General features: G+C 47.4%; 6 protein-coding genes across 6 annotated transcripts; 5 read left to right on the top strand and 1 right to left on the bottom strand.

The window, feature by feature from the left end:
• The first annotated feature begins 91 nt into the window (after positions 1–91).
• LY89DRAFT_509576 (uncharacterized protein) lies at positions 92–1,807 on the top strand. The gene is made up of 4 exons (XM_018208063.1): positions 92–202; positions 300–962; positions 1,018–1,289; positions 1,391–1,807. The coding sequence occupies exons 2-4, from the start codon at positions 346–348 to the stop codon at positions 1,393–1,395; spliced, it is 894 nt and encodes a 297-aa protein (XP_018073354.1). The 5' UTR covers positions 92–202; positions 300–345; the 3' UTR covers positions 1,396–1,807.
• LY89DRAFT_509554 (uncharacterized protein) lies at positions 1,239–2,316 on the top strand. Its single transcript, XM_018208062.1, has one exon. The coding sequence runs from the start codon at positions 1,457–1,459 to the stop codon at positions 2,225–2,227; it is 771 nt and encodes a 256-aa protein (XP_018073353.1). The 5' UTR covers positions 1,239–1,456; the 3' UTR covers positions 2,228–2,316.
• A 2,158-nt stretch (positions 2,317–4,474) lies between these two features.
• On the top strand, positions 4,475–5,958 carry LY89DRAFT_775279 (putative MAK1-like monooxygenase; the record flags this gene model as incomplete). Its single annotated transcript, XM_018221988.1, has 4 exons — positions 4,475–4,593; positions 4,649–5,073; positions 5,123–5,235; positions 5,286–5,958. The coding sequence occupies exons 1-4, from the start codon at positions 4,521–4,523 to the stop codon at positions 5,956–5,958; spliced, it is 1,284 nt and encodes a 427-aa protein (XP_018073352.1). The 5' UTR covers positions 4,475–4,520.
• Positions 5,959–6,725: 767 nt separating this feature from the next.
• LY89DRAFT_732525 (MFS transporter) lies at positions 6,726–8,706 on the bottom strand (the record flags this gene model as incomplete). The annotated part of the gene is made up of 9 exons (XM_018219689.1): positions 6,726–6,893; positions 6,941–7,050; positions 7,098–7,299; positions 7,360–7,586; positions 7,632–8,012; positions 8,065–8,128; positions 8,178–8,353; positions 8,405–8,519; positions 8,566–8,706. 9 exons carry the CDS (start codon positions 8,704–8,706, stop codon positions 6,726–6,728), a joined length of 1,584 nt encoding a protein of 527 aa, XP_018073351.1.
• A 2,592-nt stretch (positions 8,707–11,298) lies between these two features.
• LY89DRAFT_509337 (uncharacterized protein) lies at positions 11,299–14,282 on the top strand. The gene is made up of 8 exons (XM_018208061.1): positions 11,299–11,449; positions 11,576–12,103; positions 12,165–12,224; positions 12,273–12,587; positions 12,658–12,820; positions 12,914–12,946; positions 12,999–13,909; positions 14,073–14,282. The coding sequence occupies exons 1-8, from the start codon at positions 11,441–11,443 to the stop codon at positions 14,112–14,114; spliced, it is 2,061 nt and encodes a 686-aa protein (XP_018073350.1). The 5' UTR covers positions 11,299–11,440; the 3' UTR covers positions 14,115–14,282.
• Positions 14,283–18,074: 3,792 nt separating this feature from the next.
• Positions 18,075–19,263, top strand: LY89DRAFT_668033 (t-SNARE; the record flags this gene model as incomplete). Its single annotated transcript, XM_018213015.1, has 3 exons — positions 18,075–18,096; positions 18,147–18,926; positions 19,001–19,263. The coding sequence occupies 3 exons, from the start codon at positions 18,075–18,077 to the stop codon at positions 19,261–19,263; spliced, it is 1,065 nt and encodes a 354-aa protein (XP_018073349.1).
• Positions 19,264–19,668: the final 405 nt, after the last annotated feature.

Genomic DNA, 19,668 nt, shown 5'->3' with positions numbered 1-19,668 from the left:
TGCGGCCTCCTCTGATACTATATTTGATGAAATTTAATTACTATTGCACACAATTTGCAATCGAGGTCAAGTTTGGACACAGCAACGATGACCTCTAGTCAGAGCCATTGAATCTCTGGGGCATTTTCCGATATGCCGGCTGCGTAGTTAGACTTTGAGTTGGGTAACTCTGAAGCTGTCCATGAGAGTTTGAATACTAGTAGTACGTTTCAGTTCCCTTTGCGATTGGGAGTCCAAGTTCAAGACCGTAACAAGGGTAAGTTCTGACCCTGTTGATGGATGTCTAACCTTTTACACAGGCTCCTTTGCCCAAGTGCCCTAAGGGCCATCCATCGAGATATAACTATGACTTCTAGTGGTCATATTGCAATGTCTCATGATGGGCTTCAGGCAACGGAACGCAAGGACTCGAACACCTCCTCACAGAATCTTTTCGAACAACAAAAGCAAGTGAACCCTCCACACAACGGGAGCAGAGTCGATCCACCTACACATGTTCACGAATGGCTTTGGGGCTGTTGCAACTGTGGGAAATCTGGCGGATTAACCAGCTTTATACTGTTCTGCCCCGAGTGTCAACATGATTTATGCACGGAATGCCCTTGGGAGCCTGCCCAGATCGACTTAAAAGAAACCTTATTCAACGACCATGAGCTGGCACTACACAATACAATGACCCTGTCTCATCCAATACTTACAGCACCTCCTGACTCACATTCGTTTCCAGAGCAATCTTCTAATGTCCGCGACAATAATCAAGTACAGCAACAGAATCTTAAGCTCGAATCAAGACGCAAGAGAGGTCGACGACAACTATCAACATCGAAGTCGAGAGTCGATTCAGGAAGAACCTTCGCGTGCCACTTCTCCAAAAGATGTCCGCAACACTATAATCCGTGGACGGGTGGGGACAAATATCTCAAATGTCTGTATCCTAATCCTTGCGATCTTCGACACATTCTGTGAGTGTCAAAGAACCCAATATTACTGCATTGTAGAATGCTGACAACCAGATAGAGACCATCTGAGGCATCACACTCTGCCTTACTACAGGTGTCAGCAATGTTTTGCGAAATTTCAAGAGGAGAGCGATCTCCTTCAACACAAGAAATCATCTCAACCCTGCACTCCAATGTGGCCACCACCAAGCGATGGGATCGATAAACACCAGTGGATTCGGATTGGCGACTCAATCAGTACCGTCAAGAATCCCGGGAGAAGCAAAGAAGAAAGATGGTTTGACATCTGGGAGATAATATTTCCTGGTGTCCAGCAACCGCAAAGTCCTTGTTGGTGACATTGGTTCTCTGCCATGGCCTCTTCACGCTGACAGCTTCCAGACAGTGAGCCGCCCAAATTCGATTCCACATCTTTCTTGACTGATGTCGAGTATAATGCAGAGTTCAACTACGAGACTGGGCTGCTCGATCGCGATGAAAGGATTCACGGCGTATGGATGGGTATAATCAAACATTCTCTTAATCCTGGTTTAGAGGCATACCGGGACATCAAGACGGAGCCTCCGGCCTTTGCCCAAGAGAACAAAGCAATATCACAAGGCAGAGCTGGCTGCGAGGATACGGAATGCTTCTCGGAGAAACTCAAGAAGATGGATCATCAACGACCGGCTCCTTGTGTCCGCCTTGAACCAGCACCAATGATTGATACAGCCTTCGTTCAACCTGTTATTTCAAGTTCACAACAGAAAGTCAAGCATGCACTGGGGAACAGCGATCAGACTCAGGAGCCAGTTCCACCAGCACAATCACCTCTGCGAATGATACCCAGGCCACGAATCCTCAGAGAACCAAGACAGAGATCGTTTCTGATTTCCGACCCTCTTAACTCCAACCGCGCTCAGATCATGATCTCAGCAGATTCACAAGCAATGGAACCACTAATTGCTCACTATAGCGATGATCGCCAGTCCCCGTTCGACGCTCCCCGGATATCAAATCAAGGTCCATTTCTCGGACTAGACGATCTCAACGACTTTTCCACTTTCGTCCAACCTCCACAAACAATGTACGATTACGACAATCACAAGTTCTGTTCAGCCACAGAAGATATTTCTAGGGGCGGGACTGATGTATACGTGGATTCTCATGACTTTGAAGGTTTGCTGTCTTTTGAATCATCACTACCAGACGCCAACGGTCCAATCAAGCATGTTCGAGATATGAACAAGGGGTTGAAAGGCAGGTATGAATTCGATGGCTCAATGTAGCAGTCTGGAACTGCAGAGCGAAAGATTTGTGCTATTATGTATTGTATAATATGCGATCACGTTCTCCCAAAGACCACTATGATTTTCATTCCAAACTTCTTCAAGAACTTGCTTTCTATCGATCCCTACAGACCTTTCGAGACTCCACCTCGTGCGATAATTCTACTCAGGGTATATGTAAGGCCCTCTAGTCCGAGTCGTAAGGTACTACTACAATATCTAAGATCCCATCCCATTGAACGTCCATGGATCACCTGCGTGCCGCTTCGTCGTTATCAATACGCCACCTCAAACGCCTTGCGGCAGGAGTAGAGGGGTGAATGACATACAGAATTGGAACAACTTGATATCTAACCGCAGTGCGGATAGAAAAGCATGGTTGACAAACGGGCCGGACCTTCCCCCCGTTTCTAAACTAGGCGAGGCTTGCTTTGTGGCGTACACCTGCATGAGATCGACACGGGCTATCGAAAATGAAATCATGAGAGACACAAGACTTCCAAATGGAGTGGTGGCTTCGATTCATCGCCTCTGTTTCACGGGTGTCTCCGTTGGCCTGCCTCGAGAACGATCTGTATTTGGAGGCAAAGTGGTCTAGACATAGTGCTGCACATGTTGGCTAAATTTGGGTACAGGCACCCCCATCCACACGGCGTATATTTCCAATCACTTAGAGCTCTGAATTGTTCAAGGGAACTTAATCTATGTGGATATACAGAACGCATAGAAAAAGCATCGTGTTTCACTCCGCAAGAGATTGATCATGCGGTCTCAACATGCCACTCTGAGACCTCTCGAGAACCCGGTACTTGGTAGATATAGGGCTGTGTGAATTTGGAATAGGGCACACACATACACGACTAATTTTCCTGGCTCCTTCGCCATTGAAGAACTTTCGAACCTACCTAGCCTACCTAGGTACTTTGGAGATCATGGAAGTCACGTGTCGTTGAAATACCAGTTCAAAGCGCCATATAACATGTATGCGAAGACTGGAGGCGAGTGCATAGAAGCTTTGATACTGAGAACTGATAGAACATTTGAAGCTAAAAGCAAAGGAGTAGACCCGTGACTTGTCTCAAACTCGGGTTGGAGTTTCGCTCCCATTAGTGCAAGACAGAGCTGACTTGCCTTGCAGCTACAGTTATACATCAAGCGATTATAGATCTCTAGCGGAATTATGCTGTTGTATTACCGAATCTCAATGAATAACACTAACTCCACCGAGGCCAAGCTTGTTAACATTGACTTCCAAGCACGGGCGGAGAAGAAATCGTAGACTTTTGATCTGATCACGAAGGGTGGCTTATGAAGACAGATCGAGAGTAAATAGATTACAAGCAACAGCTGAAAAAGCTGAAAAGTTCTGGACGAGATGCAAAAGTCCAAAAAGTGATTGTGCAATCGTTCGTTCCTTCCAACCTCCTTAATGCCCTAAGCGAGCCCCTAAACTTAGCGAGCCGACGAGACATGGTAAAGCTGACTTTATTGATATCTCTTGGGCGATGAATTGTGCATAATCTCGACGTTACATCGATGATGAGGAATCATGCCAATGTATCCAATGCTCGTCCAACGTGTGCGATGCTCTTCCAAGAGAAGGGCCTCCACCGGAGAAAAAAGTGGCCGCTCCGACCAAGTGCCAGCTAATGTAAAGAAATACCAACGAATATTTGAAGAATTTTGAACAGAAAAATTCTTGTAGGTTTTTCAGGTATTTTTCTAGAATTCCTGAAGACAGATTGTCCTTTAAAACGTTGAGCGTCGAGAAATAAATATTTCAGTGCGTTGGACTTTGGTGTTCTCGCATGTCAAAAACGGCAACTTTTTAATCCGGTGGAGAGAAGGGGCGTGTCCCCTGGGTAACTCGACACACCTCATATGAACGCAAAAAAAGTTTAATTGCCAAAGCTGCATCCGACGCAGATATCACGAGTCGTTCGCATCACGCGTTGTTCCAGAATAATGAAGCTCATGCGGGGTGCGTGGGGTCTCCCTTCTTCAAAGCCCCACCTCCAAATCTCGACCCCGGAAGGCTCCAAGGAGGCTTAATCTACCTAAGCAATTGAGCCGATAGGTGCTTCGGTCTGGATGAACTATCGGCAATATGAGGACCGAGTGGGAGGCCTTGTGCTCGGTGAAAGTGGAGGAGGGGTCGCAGGGTGTGCATGGCCTCGTGTTTGAAGCTCTGCTGAATTTTCATTCTTGTCTCAATATATTCCCTGAGAAGGAAGGATATTGTAATAGAGACCACTTCAGGAAAGAGATCGAAGAAGCACAGAAATAGATAGAAATGGCTGTCACAATAACCCCAGAAGACGCACCAGCGCAACCCACTGGCATCAATGTGATCGTCGTAGGCGCAGGTTAGCAATTTTCTCATCGCCTTCTCAACGTTTGCTTGACTAACTTGCAGAACAGGATTTGGAGGCCTCACAGCGGCGATAGAATGTCATCGACAAGGTCACACAGTCTCCATCTACGAATCTTTCCCTGAGCTCAAAGTCCTCGGCGACATAATCTCGTTTGGTCCCAATGCAGGCAGAATTTTCTACCGCTGGTCTCACGGCAAGATTGCTGCTAAGATGCGCGCTCTGTCTATTGACCTTTCAAGCTATGGTTTCAAAATCCATAAGTACGATACTGGAGAAGTGGTCGCGCATCAGAAGACACCACCAGGAGATCCTACAGCGCCGATGTTCAATGGCCACAGAGGAGAGCTGCACAAGGTTGTCTTCGAATATGCGAGAGATGAACTGGGAATCCCAATCCATTTAGGACAGAAAGTAACGAAATACTTCGAGGACGAGAAGGAGGCTAGTATTGAGTTGGAGGATGGGACTAAGGTATGTCGGATCCTACGGCTCGGAAAAAGCTTGTGCTGATTGCAGAAAGGTTACTGGGGATATCGTCGTTGGATCAGATGGCGTAAGATCGAGAGCTCGAACATTAGTTCTCGGTTACGAAGACAAGCCCAAGAGCAGTGGCTATGCGGTTTGGCGAGCATGGTCTGTTTGAAACAGTCCAATCTATCTACACTATTCTGACGAGACTAAAGGTTTTCAAACAAAGATATGATCGCAGACCCACGCACTGCCGAGTTCTGCAACAATGGGGACACCTTCAATGGTTGGATTGGCCCAGATGTCCACTTCCTCTTCAGCACAATCAAGAACGGTTCAGACTGCTGTTGGGTTCTCACCCACCGAGACGAGCACGACATCGACGAATCCTGGTCCTTCCCTGGAAAGCTTGAAGACGTATTCAAAGTCCTCGAAGGCTGGGACCCCATGTGCAAAGCGATTATTGAGAAAACACCGTCAATCGTGGATTGGAAACTCGTGTATCGAGATCCGCTGCCGACTTGGACTTCCAAAAATGGGAGAATTTGTTTGCTGGGTGATGCTGCCCATCCATTCCTGCCAACCAGTGCTCAGGGAGCTACCCAAGCTCTGGAAGACGGTGTCACTTTGGCTGTGACGTTGAAGCGAGCTGGCAAAGAGAACGTGCCTGCGGGAGTGAGAGCATATCAGGAAATTAGATACGACAGAGTAAGAGCTGTGCAAAAGACTGGAGAGACAACAAGAGATATGTGGCATAAGGCAGATTGGGATAAGGTGAAGAAAGATCCCAAGAGCATAGAGTTGCCGAGAGAGGACTGGATTTTCCAGCATGATGCTCAGAAGCATGCAGAGCAGGTTTATGATGACGTGGTGAAGAAGTTTACGTAGTTCAAGTACTTCAACTGGAGTTGGCACCTACCTTCAATAGATTTTTTATCAAAAGAAAATGGGGAGTCGGCTTGGCTCCGAAATCCAGGTCACCTTGTACTGAGCTCTGCAGTGCAGTCAGCGCAACTAGCGAGGTCCGCGCGGTCAGTGCGATCAGCGCAGCCAGCGCATTCAGTTCAAGCAGTATTACAGCACCACAAATTTGACCCCTCAGTTCCAGCCCGCACACAACAATGACTAATCCAAAACCCTTCAGAAAGGCGTTCTCTAGTTATGATTTAATTAAAAAAAGTGTAGTTCAACAGAACATTGAATTTGTAACAATGTTCAAAGTTGCAAAGAGGAACAAAAATGGACGAAAAATTTGCTTCCAAGAACCAAACAACTAAAAAAGAAATTTTTTTTGATAAGAAGAATCATATATCCGTGCCCTAAAATAGGACGACTGTAATCAAAATGTCTGATTTCGAGCTGTAGTCGAATTTGACAATAGTCTACATCCCAAGAGTGCTGTAAATCCGACCCGCGGCGCTGTTCAGCTCTCAATAGGTGTAGCACAGAGCCGTTGTATCAATTTTCAGATATAGGTATATAGAGGTCTGAGGTAGGATTTAACACAGATGACATTGCCACGTAGGAAGAATTCAGGGATTAAAAGTCTTCAATAGCCAGCACGGTTCACTAAATTCATTTTGCGACCTACATTCCTCTGCACGACATCCCACGATATACACATCATCTCATCCAAACATGTCACCTTAGTGTACTTATTCCACGTAGGTGGCGGTCTCGGCAACAGCCTTTGGGTTCGACCAAACGACATTCTCGACCTGCTCCTCGACACTGACTCTGGGTTCCTTCTCATCGACGGCGAGGGCCGCCGCACCGATGCACTTATAGCTACGGAACTTTCTTGCTGGGATTTCGGCCATGAACTGTAGCGCTATTAGCACCATTTTTCAAATTGTCGCGAGCTACTTACCATCTCATCAATTTCTTCGAATGTGCGGTTCTTGACTTCAGGAAGATAGAACCAAACCCACAAAGCTCCGATGAAGCAACTTGGAGTCCAGATGTATCCGTACTTGGGGCCTATGAAAAGTTAGACTGGAAAAAAGATTTTGATAGAGAAGACATACCCCAGTTCAAAGCAGATGGGTTGATGAAGTATGGAGCAGTGAAGGTTGTGAGCCAAGCACCAAAGAACCCGATTGCGGCTGCGAGACCAAATGTATAGGAGCGGAGGCGTTGAGATGGGAATTCTCCTCCACAAAGCCAGGCGTACGATGCGACCATCCCATTGTAACCGAGGATATAGAGTACAGATATACCAACGATGACCTATATTGATTAGTACGAAGTATCAAAGGAATCGAAATAAGAGTGATGGATACCACATACCTTTCCGGTAGACGAGGTACCCGGTTTTGCCGTGTAAACAGCAGCGACAATCAGCTGACAGAAACCGCATATAATCAAGCCACAGCATAGGAATATTCTACGGCGACCATAACGAGTGATAATGGCGCTGTTGATGAGAATGATAATGACTCCTGACGCGGTCAAAATGCAAGCATTCTGGAAGGCGTTGCCGACACCAGCCATCTCGAAGAAGTATGTTCCATACGCTATGCAGGTCAGAAGAGTCTTAGGTAGAAGCGCAAAGGACTTACAAATCATATACATGGCACCAGAAGCAGCTTGAAGAGAGACGGCTCCGATGGCAAGTAGTGTACGGCGACGATCGATGGGATTGCGCCAGATATCGATAATTTCGGAGTTGTGTGCAAGTGCCTTTTCAGCATCAATTGCGAGTTTCATCTCTTGGAGCTCGGCTTCAACGCGCTCTGGAAATGGTCTCAACCAGGTCAAAGATTTGCGGGCCTTGTCTTCCTTGTTCATCTGCAGGAGCCATCGTGGAGATTCTGGAACGAATAGAAGGCCGAGGGCAATGATTCCAGGCACAATGTAGACTATGCCGAGTGAGACGATGTACGACTGCTTGCCGCCGATTTTGACAGTGAAGTTGTCGACAACAGTGCCAACAAGTGACCCTGATTGGAAGTCAGTAGATGGAACAAGGGATTTGCTCTCATGGTAACATACCCAGTGAAGTCCAGCTTTGGAATGCACCAATGGTCAAACCACGATATCTAGCTGGAGCACATTCCTGCAAATTGTAAGATTATAACTTCGTTTTAAAAGTAGCTCTGGCATACCTGTAGATACAATTGTGCAAATGTCATGAACAGGCCATTGGCCAAACCAATAACAAATCTACCAGCGTAGAGTCCGCCGATGGAGGTCGTTGTCATCATCACAACGTTGGCTACAACACACATACCACACGCCAGCCATATTGATGTCTTGCGGCCAATGAAAAGAGCAATTGGTCCTAAAGAGATCAGTGAGAGCCAATCTTACACAACATAAAGTGAATACTTACCACCTGCTCCGGAAGCGATGAAAGCTCCCAAAATCATCAGAGAAGAAATAAGTTGTTGTCGACCAGGCGAGATGTTCCACCCAATTGGCGTGTCCGGTGCCTTCTCACCAAAGACCTACAAACATCAGTATTTGCGTCTGATTGATGCATCACTAACTCACTTCCAAGAATCCTGGCATGGCTTGCAAACCGCCGATGATACCAAAATCAACACCATATTGGAACGGACACATCGACACGAGCGTGCAAGCCAACAGGCATTTCCAATGGGCCATCACGCCGTCATTCTTTTCGCCTGCCATGATAAAGTTTGTTGATCGATGAGGAATGGTGGTGTTGTGATGATCCGATGTGAACTGCCTCGATCGTACGAGAGTCTCGTAGACTTTATGTTGCTAGGATCCACAAGAGATAACAGCTGCATTCACGATGAGATATAGTCAGGAGAATATCCTGCAAGATCCAAGACTTTGGTTCTGAACAGAATTGCCGATTGTGGCTGCATGCCTGCAGCGGGGTAAAGCTGGAAATTAGTGGGCATCTACCCCGAACATTGGTTATCATGTGCCTAAGCATGTTGCATTGATATCCGTTATCATTTCTCGGTCTCGTTCTCGATTGCGATGTTCTGAGCGATCCGTTGTCGCTGTGTGGTCGGAAAGATGGAAGCGAAGGTACATTATGAGGCGTTTGCTAATCCACCAACTAGTTTGAAACAGCTTGAGCATATAAAAACGGCCTGTAAAAGAAAGGTTTCGATCCGCCCAGACATCCAAGTCTCGAAGAACAGCTGGAGGCTGGTTTGCCACACGAAATTCTCGGGGAGCAACCCAGATGAGTGGCTTCCGCGACTCGAGACCACGATGCATGCATGAAATTTGGATAGAAACGTGAATTACCCCTCATCCCTTGCCAAACATGGGACTAGAGCCGGACCGTCCACCAGTGATCCTTGATGCTCCAAGTGTCCCTTGAGAGGCCCCACATGGTGCTTTCCCTAATATACTTCGTGTGGGGAAATCGTGGGGAAAACGAAATTAAGTGTCAAGTATCTCACTAGAAAGACCATCAATCTGCAAGTTTAGGCCTCGATTCAGAGAAGAGATGAGATGAGAGGACAGAGTAACTCCAAGTACGGGAAGAGGAGAAAAGCAGTTTCGGAGCCTTAAGAAAGTCGAGAACAGTGGGAGGCAAACTCTCTTACCTGCACTTTGCGATGCGTCGCAACGATACTACCGTGAGCTGGAACAAAGATCTCCTTGGGGCAAAGAAGAAAAGAAGGAAAGAGGAAAGGAGAATCATCTCGAAACATGCTTGAAAGAGGAGTGTACTGTAATACATCGACCTCAAGTACAAACCTAACGAATTTGGAGCAATGTCAGTGTCATGGCACTGACCTCCAGTCCAATTCCGCTTGTACCCAGTGTCCTATTTTCCTTGGGCTAGCTTTGTCGATGTCCTGGTAACTCGGGGAGTAGTACGTCTTCTAGAAATATTCCCCAAGAATCTGGTTGACCGAGAACTTGTGACCAGTACCGGAGCTTGAGAACATACTGCATCCAAGATATCGCACGAGTTCCCTTTGCTGTATTTCCAATGCGGGATATAACTCTCGAGATAATTCTTCATCGTCTCAAGGAAGGATGTTGACTCGGAAATGTTCATGTAGTGTAGCCACTAACAGTGAATCATGCGAATTCTTTCCTTCGACAACTTTCGCAAAGGGAAGCGAAGCCACCTTTTGTCCTCCAAGGCTTCCCCAGCAGTTTTAGTGATCCAGTTCGCGAAGTATAGACGCAGAGTCGCAGACCCATATACCTTGAACTGGTCAACTGGCAGAGGCTCTAGAATGGCCCATTGCATGGCTGACCGTCAAAACCCCGCGCTCAAGGACTCGAATCTTGCAGGGAGCTCGTATATATAGGTAGCATCCACGGATTCGATAATGACCTAGGTTCCTCATCTCGTAATCTGTGTGCTAGAGACATTAGCTGTATCCACAAAGTAATCGCACGATTCCCACCCAAGGTTACTGGTAACAGGTTATCAGGACCCAGCTTCGTATAATCAATGGCATACCCTACTGCATCTTCTACACTACACCATTCAACACTCTTGTTAGTCCTCATAGAAAGAGAGCAGCAGACAGGTCTGAACTGCATTCATGCCGACGGTTCCGTCGGTTCTGTCCACACAGAGCAGACTTTGTACTAGTTTCATCTTCCCCTGACGAGGACAGCGTGGGGTTTTCGTCACCAGTCTGGATGAGCTAGAAGACAGTAATAGGTCGAGATGGCGATACTGACTGTTACAAGAGAGGACCAGAAAGAAGGGTGTTCTACGATTGTTGAGCGGAGCGGGTTTAAGAAGTCTGCTCCGTACTGTAGCGCCGGCCCGAGCCGAAACTCAATCCGCGACCTCTCCCTCTCCTGTCTCTTCTCTAAACAATATATTCAAGTCGGAATAACTGAGATCAAAAGTGCCTTGCCATGGAATCCACTCGCAGCGATGCAGAATAAATCGCCTGGCTCTATCGAAGCCTAAAAAGACGTTACGCAGAGTGAGCCTGCTCAGGTTGACTTCAGATCTGCACCGACCACGGAAGCAGGCAGCAGCAACTACATCCAGCTTCAGGGCCTGGCAATGCACTGCAATGCGTTCCACAGACTCGGGTCGCTACCTTTGCCTGAGAAGACAAACATGGAAATGATACGGCGACAATGCTCGTTTTCTGCTCGGCGACCCCGTTCATGCTCTGCGAGTCCTCAGTCCCCTTGCAATCTGGCACATCTTGTTGAGACCCTTCCTTGCGCGCGCTTCTACCACCAATGAGCTCTGCGGTGCGACGCAAACCATTTCATTGTTCTACTTTCCTTATTTTATCTAACATGTTTGTCTGTTTGATGGGCTCTGTACTTATTTTGCCATTTCCTCTGTCCTTTTCTGTATTATTTTGAGATATTTTTGTTACCATCAAGTTGTGAGAGTTGTCTCCTCCGCTGATCTAACGGATTTGATTCGGGCGACGAGTCGAGCATGAATCCTGTAAGTGCTTGTTTTCCCAAAAGACGTACGAGATGCAGACGATGGAGTCTGGCATAACCATCCAGCGCGTGTCTTTTTCGCTCAACTAAATGCTGATTACTGACTTGGTTTTTCTATTGATAGAAGTCGTTGTGGAAATCTCTGCGAGTGGGATCAAGGAAGAACGAGCTCTCGCCCACAGCCAAAGAGGGCGGACTTGAATCTTCTACCGACGGGAATAGCCAACGAACGCCTCAAGTCAGTACGGCACCAGCAAACATAGTCGACATCGAAACGCTTGGCAAAGATGCTTCACAAGATCAACTTGCTGTCCTGCAATCAAGCATTCCGCGATCAATAACACCAGTTCTAAAAGACCAGTATACACTATATCCTCTACATACATCGTCGAATGCGAATTCGGTGCCATGCGAGGGACACTATGCCATAGATTTCGTCGCAGTTCATGGGATCGATGGCGGATCACACAAGACATGGACTCATGGCAATGGCTACTATTGGCTCCAAGACTCTATACCAAATGATTTTCCTGGGGCAAGAGTATACTCGTTCGGGTATCCGGCTGAGGTGCTCTTTACGAGAGGGAAGTCTGACATCTCAGACTTTGCCTCAGCTCTTTTAGAAGAAGTCAAAGCGACACGCAGCACCAAAGAAGTAGGAAATTCGCAATCTTAGCACTTGGTTTTGACCAGTATGCTAATATGGATTTCAACAGGATCAACGACGACCTCTTATTTTTATATGCCATAGCATGGGTGGCATTGTTGTGAAACAGGTAAAAAGCGTGGATTTAGCAGAGACGAATCAACACTGACATTGCTAGGCCATGAACATATCAGTCTTCGAAAAAGACCGATTCGGCACTATCCGCGAAGCAGTATTTGCCATTATGTTCTTTGGCACTCCGCATCGAGGATCTGACTACGCAAAATTCTTTACCAATTTGGCTCGTGTAGTCAACGTGCCTCTTATGAGCACTTCACGCTTTACTGGCAAAACGCGCGTTGACCTGATCAAATCCTTGAATCGACATTCAAAGACACTGTCTGAGAATTCAAAGCAATTTCGGCTTCAAACAAACAATTTCAAAATTCATTCTTTCCTCGAACAAGATTCTACACCGCCGCTGAACGAAAAGGTATTCGTTACCTCTCCCTTTCTCGTCGTTAATGTATTTGAACAGAAGAGCTAATAATCGATTCCAACAGGTCGTCGATGATATGAGTGCTTGCTTGGGTGTTGAGAAAGAGACTTTACATCCCATGCTCGGCTGTGATCATAGAACCCTCTGCCGGTTCTCTGGAAGAGACGATCTGCACTACAAGAGAGTCTTCAACGTATTACAAGAAATAGCTACAGAGGCCACCACTAGTCAGTAGAAGCACCACAATGATATTCATGATTCCCGTTCTACCTCATCTTCCTAAGCCGCATGTGACTCTGACTATCCTTCTTATCTCCCAGAATTCGAAGCCGAGCTCACAGCAGAGGATGAACGTAAGTAAACATTGCTTCACAATATAAGGTTAATCTAACAACCAAACAAAAGCATGTCTCCACTCCCTCTCCTTCCAAACTATGACCTCCCGCCTCCAAGAGACCACCCTCTCAGCCCCGCACCCAAAATCCTGCACCTGGATCCTCACCCACCCCTCCTTCCACTCCTGGACCAAAAGCAACGAGAATAGACTCCTCTGCATCAAAGGCCACCCGGGAACCGGAAAATCAACATTAATGTCATTCCTCCATCATCACCACCTCATCCATGCCCCTGCCGACACTATCATCCTTTCCTTCTTTTTCCATGGAAATGGATCCTCGCTGCAGAAATCTGAGCTAGGCATGTTTCGTTCCCTTTTGCATCAGTTATATAAACAGAGTTTCCACGCCCGGAAACAGATCCTTGCCTTTTACCAGCAAAGGGTTAAGGAAAGCGGGGTTTGTGGGAATGATTGGGAATGGCAGGCCCCCGAATTGCGGGAAGTATTTACTTCGATATTGACTTCTCAATCTTCGATCGAGGCAGGAGTAAGGAGCACAAAAGAAGTTCTAATTTTCATCGATGCTCTCGATGAAGCAGTTGCTGGGGGCGGGAGTAAAGCAGCAAAAGAGCTGCTTGATTATTTTAACGATTTGTTGGAGAAGGGAAGAGTGCGAGGCATCAAGATCTGTACCTCTAACCGTCATTACCCTGTTATTTCTCCGCTTTTGGCTAAGATCCTTGTCATTAATGTTGAAGGAGAGAATCGGCATGATATTGCGGCGTTCGTTTCGCATTCCCTGTACCATGGCGTCGAGTCTTGGGCAAGCGAAGATGAGGAGGAGAAAAGGGAATTAGAGGAGGCGCTAGTGAGTAAAGCAGCAAGTGTATTTCTGTGGGCGAAGTTGAGGGTGGAGAAAGTGGTTAAGGGACTCAATGATGGCGTTTTTGGGGTGAGGGATGTGAGCGCGATGGTGAAGGCGGAAACGAATGAGTTGGCGGATCTTTATAGGGGTGTTTTGATGGGCGATGTGGAGGTTGGATTGAGGGGGAAGGCATTTGTGATGATGAAGTGGGTGTGTCTTGCTGAGAGGCCGTTGACGTTGGGGGAGTTGAGGTTTGCAATGGGTTGTGATGGGGGAGAGGATGAGATCGTTGGTGAAGAGATCAGGTATGGGGAGGTGAAGGCGTTTGTTGATACTGATGTGAGGATGGAGAGATTGGTCAAGAGTTTGTCTGGTGGGTTGGCTGAAGTGAGATATTATGGGAAGGAAGGAATCGTGCAGCTCTTTCATCAGAGTGTGAATGATTTCTTGCGTACTGATGGCTTGGCTATCCTGCATCGATCTGTGAATCAGGACAGCGATGGCGAACAAGACTTAATTGGTGTCTGCGAGAATGAACAATCAAGGGCTTGTCTGAGATATTTAAGATGCACGGAGATTTTTGAAAGGGTTAATGTGTGGATTGCGGAGATCACAGACACCTACATCTTCGTCCAATACGCGACAGAACACTGGGCTACTCACGCGGCAAGAGCAGAGCGACACGGTATAAATCAAAAGCATCTAGTGGAGTACTTCGCTTCCTGCCCCAAGCTTTTGGGGACTTGGAAGAAAGTATATAGAGCCGTGGCTTACCGTGACTCGAAATGTCCCAATCCATTGGCAACTCTGATACACATCGCATCGACGTTTAGCTTGGAGTCCACTGCTTTGTGGTCATTGCAGAACGGTGCGACGCTCCAGGACGAAGATGACATCAATGGCCTCACACCACTTGATTTGGCCGCGAGGCACGGGCACGATACCTTGGTACAGCATTATATCGATCTCGGTGCGTCTATCAATGGCGAGGTTATCGGGTGGCAGACACCTCTGGAGATGGCTGCAGCCAACGATCAATTGACCACCGTGAGGCTTTTTCTGAAGAACGGAGCCAAGTTAGGGAAAGACATCGGTGCAGGTTCAGCTTTGGGAGACGCAGCCGGAAAGGGGAATACGACACTGATTGAAATTTTGCTTGAAGCTGGTACCGATATCGATCATGTCACAGAGCATCATGGGACTGCACTAGCAGTCGCCGCTTACGAAGGGAAGGAGGAGGTGGTAAAATTTCTGATCAAGAGGGGTGCTAAGGTCAATGTCGTAGGGGGCTCCTTTGGATGTGCTCTCCAGGCTGCCGTTTCTGGACCTGCCAGAATTCGGACGTCGATTGTCCACTACTTGCTTTCGAAGGGAGCCGAAGTGAACCTGCCAGGTGGGAAATATGGAAATTCTCTCCAGGCAGCTGTAGCAATTCGGGATATTGAATTAGTGAAGCTGTTTTTGAGCAAAGGGGCCGACGTCAATGCTTATGGGGGACAAGATGGGACAGCTTTACACGCAGCTGCTTCTAGCTATCAAAAGATGGAATTCATTCAACTCCTGCTTGAACATGGCGCAGACATCAATGCTCAAGCAGGCGAGTATGGAACAGTATTGCAAGCAGCTGCTGCAATAGGTGACGAAGAAGCAGTAGAACTCTTTATAAAGCTCGGAGCAGACGTCAATAAACAAGGAGGTCGTTTCGGGAATGCGTTACAAGCCGCAGTCCAATACCCAGAGGGAGGAAACCTCGTCTCGATGCTGTTGGAGCATGGCGCCAGAATCGAAGGACAAAGCGGATATTATGGGAATCTGCTCCAAGCAGCAATAAGTAAAGGAAATGAATACCTTGCGAAGCGATTCCTGTCCATGGGATTGAGCATCAACGAGACTGGAGGACACCACGGAGACAACTTGCAAGCTGCGTTCCCTTTCTGCAAGGAGCTATTTATCAAGTATCTTGTAGAGCAGGGGGCAAACGTCAATGCTACAGGAGGAGAATACGGTAGTCCACTGAGGGCTGCAATTTTCTGGAACAGGCCATCAATCGTGGCCTTATTTTTGGAGCATGGAGCTGATTCCAATGAAAGGATTGCAGGATTTACAGGAACCCCGCTGTATCAAGCCGTGAGAAAGGGAGACACTTTGGATGATGCTGGAAAGAAGAAAAATCTGGAGATTGTGCAAGCCTTGCTGGACAAAGGGGCCGAGATGGAAGCTCAGGGTCCATGGAATAAATCGCCTCTGCATCTGGCTATTGCCAAGTGCAACAAGCCTGTGGTAAAGCTCTTGGTCGCTCGAGGTGCACATTTGGACATTTCTGAAGAAGAAAGAAGAGTTATCGTCGATCTCCTGGAAGACGAATGAACTAACAAGCAGAGAGATCGTAGTGTAAGATTAGGAATTGGATGAATCTACTGTACATGGGAGTGCAAGGAACGATTTGCTTACAAGGAACTATCATTTCTGGCTATAATTGCATATTGTGTAACTTGGGGGAGAAATAATCCGAACAGTGCGGGGTTAAGACGATACTGCTTCAACCTGGGTAGCAGTCGACTTGACACGAATGAGCTTGACTGAATAATGCACGTGATGATGAAAGATTTGCCCCTTCGCAAAAGCTAAAAGCCAAGCAGCACTGCGCTGGATGAGAAGTAGAAAATAGAAATATAGTGAATAATGGTTGAGAGATTGGGGGCAGTCGTTTCGGACGTGACAGCAATTCCATTGCATTTGCACTCACGTGCTTCTCTTGCCAACCCCCTTCTCAAGTGGAAGCTGCAGTCCCGGACTCAACTCACCCCGCATTTGACATGAATTCGTAGCAGGCTGCAACTTAGAAAACAACACCATTCTACTCCACTGCCTCTCCAAATGTCTGCGAGGTTGATAAGATGTCGGCTTTCTCTTTCGCCGCAGCTGACTGCGCCTCACCAACGAGCCTTGCGCACGTGCGAAGTAACGAATGATGGCAAAAGACATTGCGTTGCCTGAACGGCGTTCAGTATGTCATCGGCGCCGACTGAGAGGAAAGGAACGAGCGGACGCAAGCACTTTACGACAGAGAGAGACTTTGAATAGACTCGGAATGCGCATCTTGCGCATTAATGACATCCCAAATTAAGAGGCACAATCGAGCTTCGGGAGAGCGAGTTATGGCGCACATATGGGGAAGAGAAGATCAGTCGACGAACGTGCTTAATCGCAGGCATATAAACCCCAGGACAGAACCATCGTCTGGACATCGAACGATTGGCCAAGTCTTTGATACACACAGTACCCCGTTCGAGACATTGCTGGTGCTCCTCGTCCTCGTTGAGGCTCACAAACTCTCAATCATCCATCTCACTCACTCAGCCAGCCATCCAGCGCCAGTGAGTATATTATTTTCTTGTCAGCTTGCAGCAGTTCCAAAAATAACCCACTCGTACGGCCGTCTTCGCCATCTCCAACCAGTCTTTCTTGGCCTGAATGAGTCAAGGGTCATCGGGCTGCAGCACCCCGTGGCCACTCACATCCAGTGGAAGGTGCAGAAGTGTGGCTCAGTCCACACAGCACTGGACTTGCCCCTTCCAAGCGATTGTGGTGTTCCTGACGCCGCTGCTACGCGATTTGTCTCTAACAGGGTTGATCCGCTAACGAACTGCAGTTAAACCTTACAGTAGCAGTCCCGGGCAGACCCACGCCAATTCTCCAACACTCAGCTCCCCTTTCTCTCATCCTGATAATCAACCACTTCCTCTCTCACTTCTCAATTGCAACGACTCTCGACCACTCTGTATAGACAACGCGAATAATTTCCTCATTATATATATCCTTCAGCAGCAGAAAAAGCAAATTGGGCGGCAGTTGAGATTGCATAGACGCAGATCTTAAACCCCAGTTTTAGGGGTCGGTCGACCTTGTTCAAGATGAGTGTATGTGCTCTGTTTCAACTTCCAATCTCGAGCGTTTTGACTTGGGCGTCGCCACATCTACTTCCAATTTCTTCATCTTCTCCTTCAACTCATTTCGTATCATTTCCTGCAAAGTTACTCTGGTAGAAACTTTATATATATACTGACAGATATGGCCCAACAGTACGGGTTAGTTTTCCTCCAGCCTCGCGCTTACATCGAAACCTTCACCTCAATTCGACCACATTGCCACACCCGACCGACTTGAACCAGAGTACTGACAAGCATGCTGAAACAGATATGGAGGGCGTTCGAACCCTTACGATCAAAGAGGAGTGCCATCGCCGCAATATGGTGCCCCCTATAACAATGCCCCGACTATGGGTCGTGACGAGTATGCCAGTAAGCATCCCATATGCGCTGAAGGCTTTTCTCCGAACTCTTCTGATCAGATCGCGTAGCACAAAATGTTGAGATGGAACCCTTGACCAAGAATGGGTCCGACGAATTCAATCGACAAGATCCCAATGCTATTCTCAATGCCTGCCGCGAAATCGATCGTGGAATTGATGAGATCAAGGCTTCCTTGGCTACGTTGCAAAGTGCCCAGAGAAATTACTTGAACGACGCATCCGGCAACCCTGGGGCGTATCAACAGCTTGAACAGATGAATACCAGCACGATGGCGTTGTATAGAAACTTGGTTGGCAAGGTCAAGAATATCAAGCAAAAGCCCGAGTCTGGCTCACCGAGGAATGCTCCACAAGTTGGAAAAGTTGATCGCATGCTCAAAACAACGATAAATGAGTACCAACAGGTCGACAGAGACTTCAGGAAAAAGCTGGACGATCAGGCAGCTCGCCAATACCGCATTGTCCGCCCTGAAGCCACAGAGGAAGAAGTCAGAGAGGCAATTCAAGAGCCCAATCAACAGATGTTTGCTCAAGCACTCATGCAAGGCAATCGACGAGGTCAAGCTGTAGATGTACAAGACGCTGTGAGACAAAGATCCGAGGCAATCAGGAAGATCGAAAGCCAGATCATCGAGCTCGCAGAGCTCTTCCAAGATATGGACAATCTGGTCATGCAACAAGAGGCTGCTGTTGTCAACATTGAGCAGAAGGGTGAGGAGGTCGTCGAGAACATGGACAAGGGAACGGAGCAAATTGGTGTTGCTATTCAATCTGCCAGAAACGCACGCAAATGGAAATGGTGGTGCTTGGGCATAGTCGGTAAGTCACATTCCCGAACCGCATTCTTGAATCACGCTCTCGCCTTCTCTGGGATTAGGCTAACAATTTTCTAGTGCTCATTATCGCAATCATCGTTATCGTTATCCTCATCTACAAGTTCGTCATCCAGAACAACGGGTCAAGCAAGAGGAAGCGTTTTGTCCTTACAGACATCATCTCTGCCGACCAGATCTCCGCAGCAGGGCACCGCGTCATTTCAGGCCAAGCATGGACTCCTACATCTGGAAAGATGGTGGTTCCTGGCGCTTCATGGTCTCCCGAGACCGAGACCGTCGGCAAGGCTGTTGTAAGAAAGATGAAGACTTTCCAGGCATAATCTTGCTTAGAGAGGATTGTACATGGTGCTGGCACATACCTTGCGATTGATCATATTGCGTTTCTACTCTCCCACCCTCTCATTCGTGGAGAGGGTTGGATGAGGGTTTGAATTTCCGGCGTCTCACGTTTCTATATGTCTGTTTTGTCACATTGCTCTTACTTTGCCTCTGTTTTTTTTGTCGTTATCATTATCTATGTCTATCAAACCACAAAACGAATTGTGTACCTATGGAAAGCTGCGAGAAAAATTATGTTATGGGTGGTTGGGGTTGTAGGAATATACCATTGTCGCTCTCTACATTGTTTATATGAGCGAGCGGAGCGGTGGAGGGAGATGATTGTGTTTAAAGACGGTAGTTTGTGAGGTTCGTTTCTGACTGGGAGGAGCGAAGAGTGAGATAGG

The sequence above is a fragment of the Mollisia scopiformis genome (assembly GCF_001500285.1).
Source record: "Mollisia scopiformis unplaced genomic scaffold LY89scaffold_9, whole genome shotgun sequence".
Taxonomy (NCBI): domain Eukaryota; kingdom Fungi; phylum Ascomycota; class Leotiomycetes; order Helotiales; family Mollisiaceae; genus Mollisia; species Mollisia scopiformis.
This window is presented reverse-complemented; position numbering and strand designations above follow the sequence as displayed.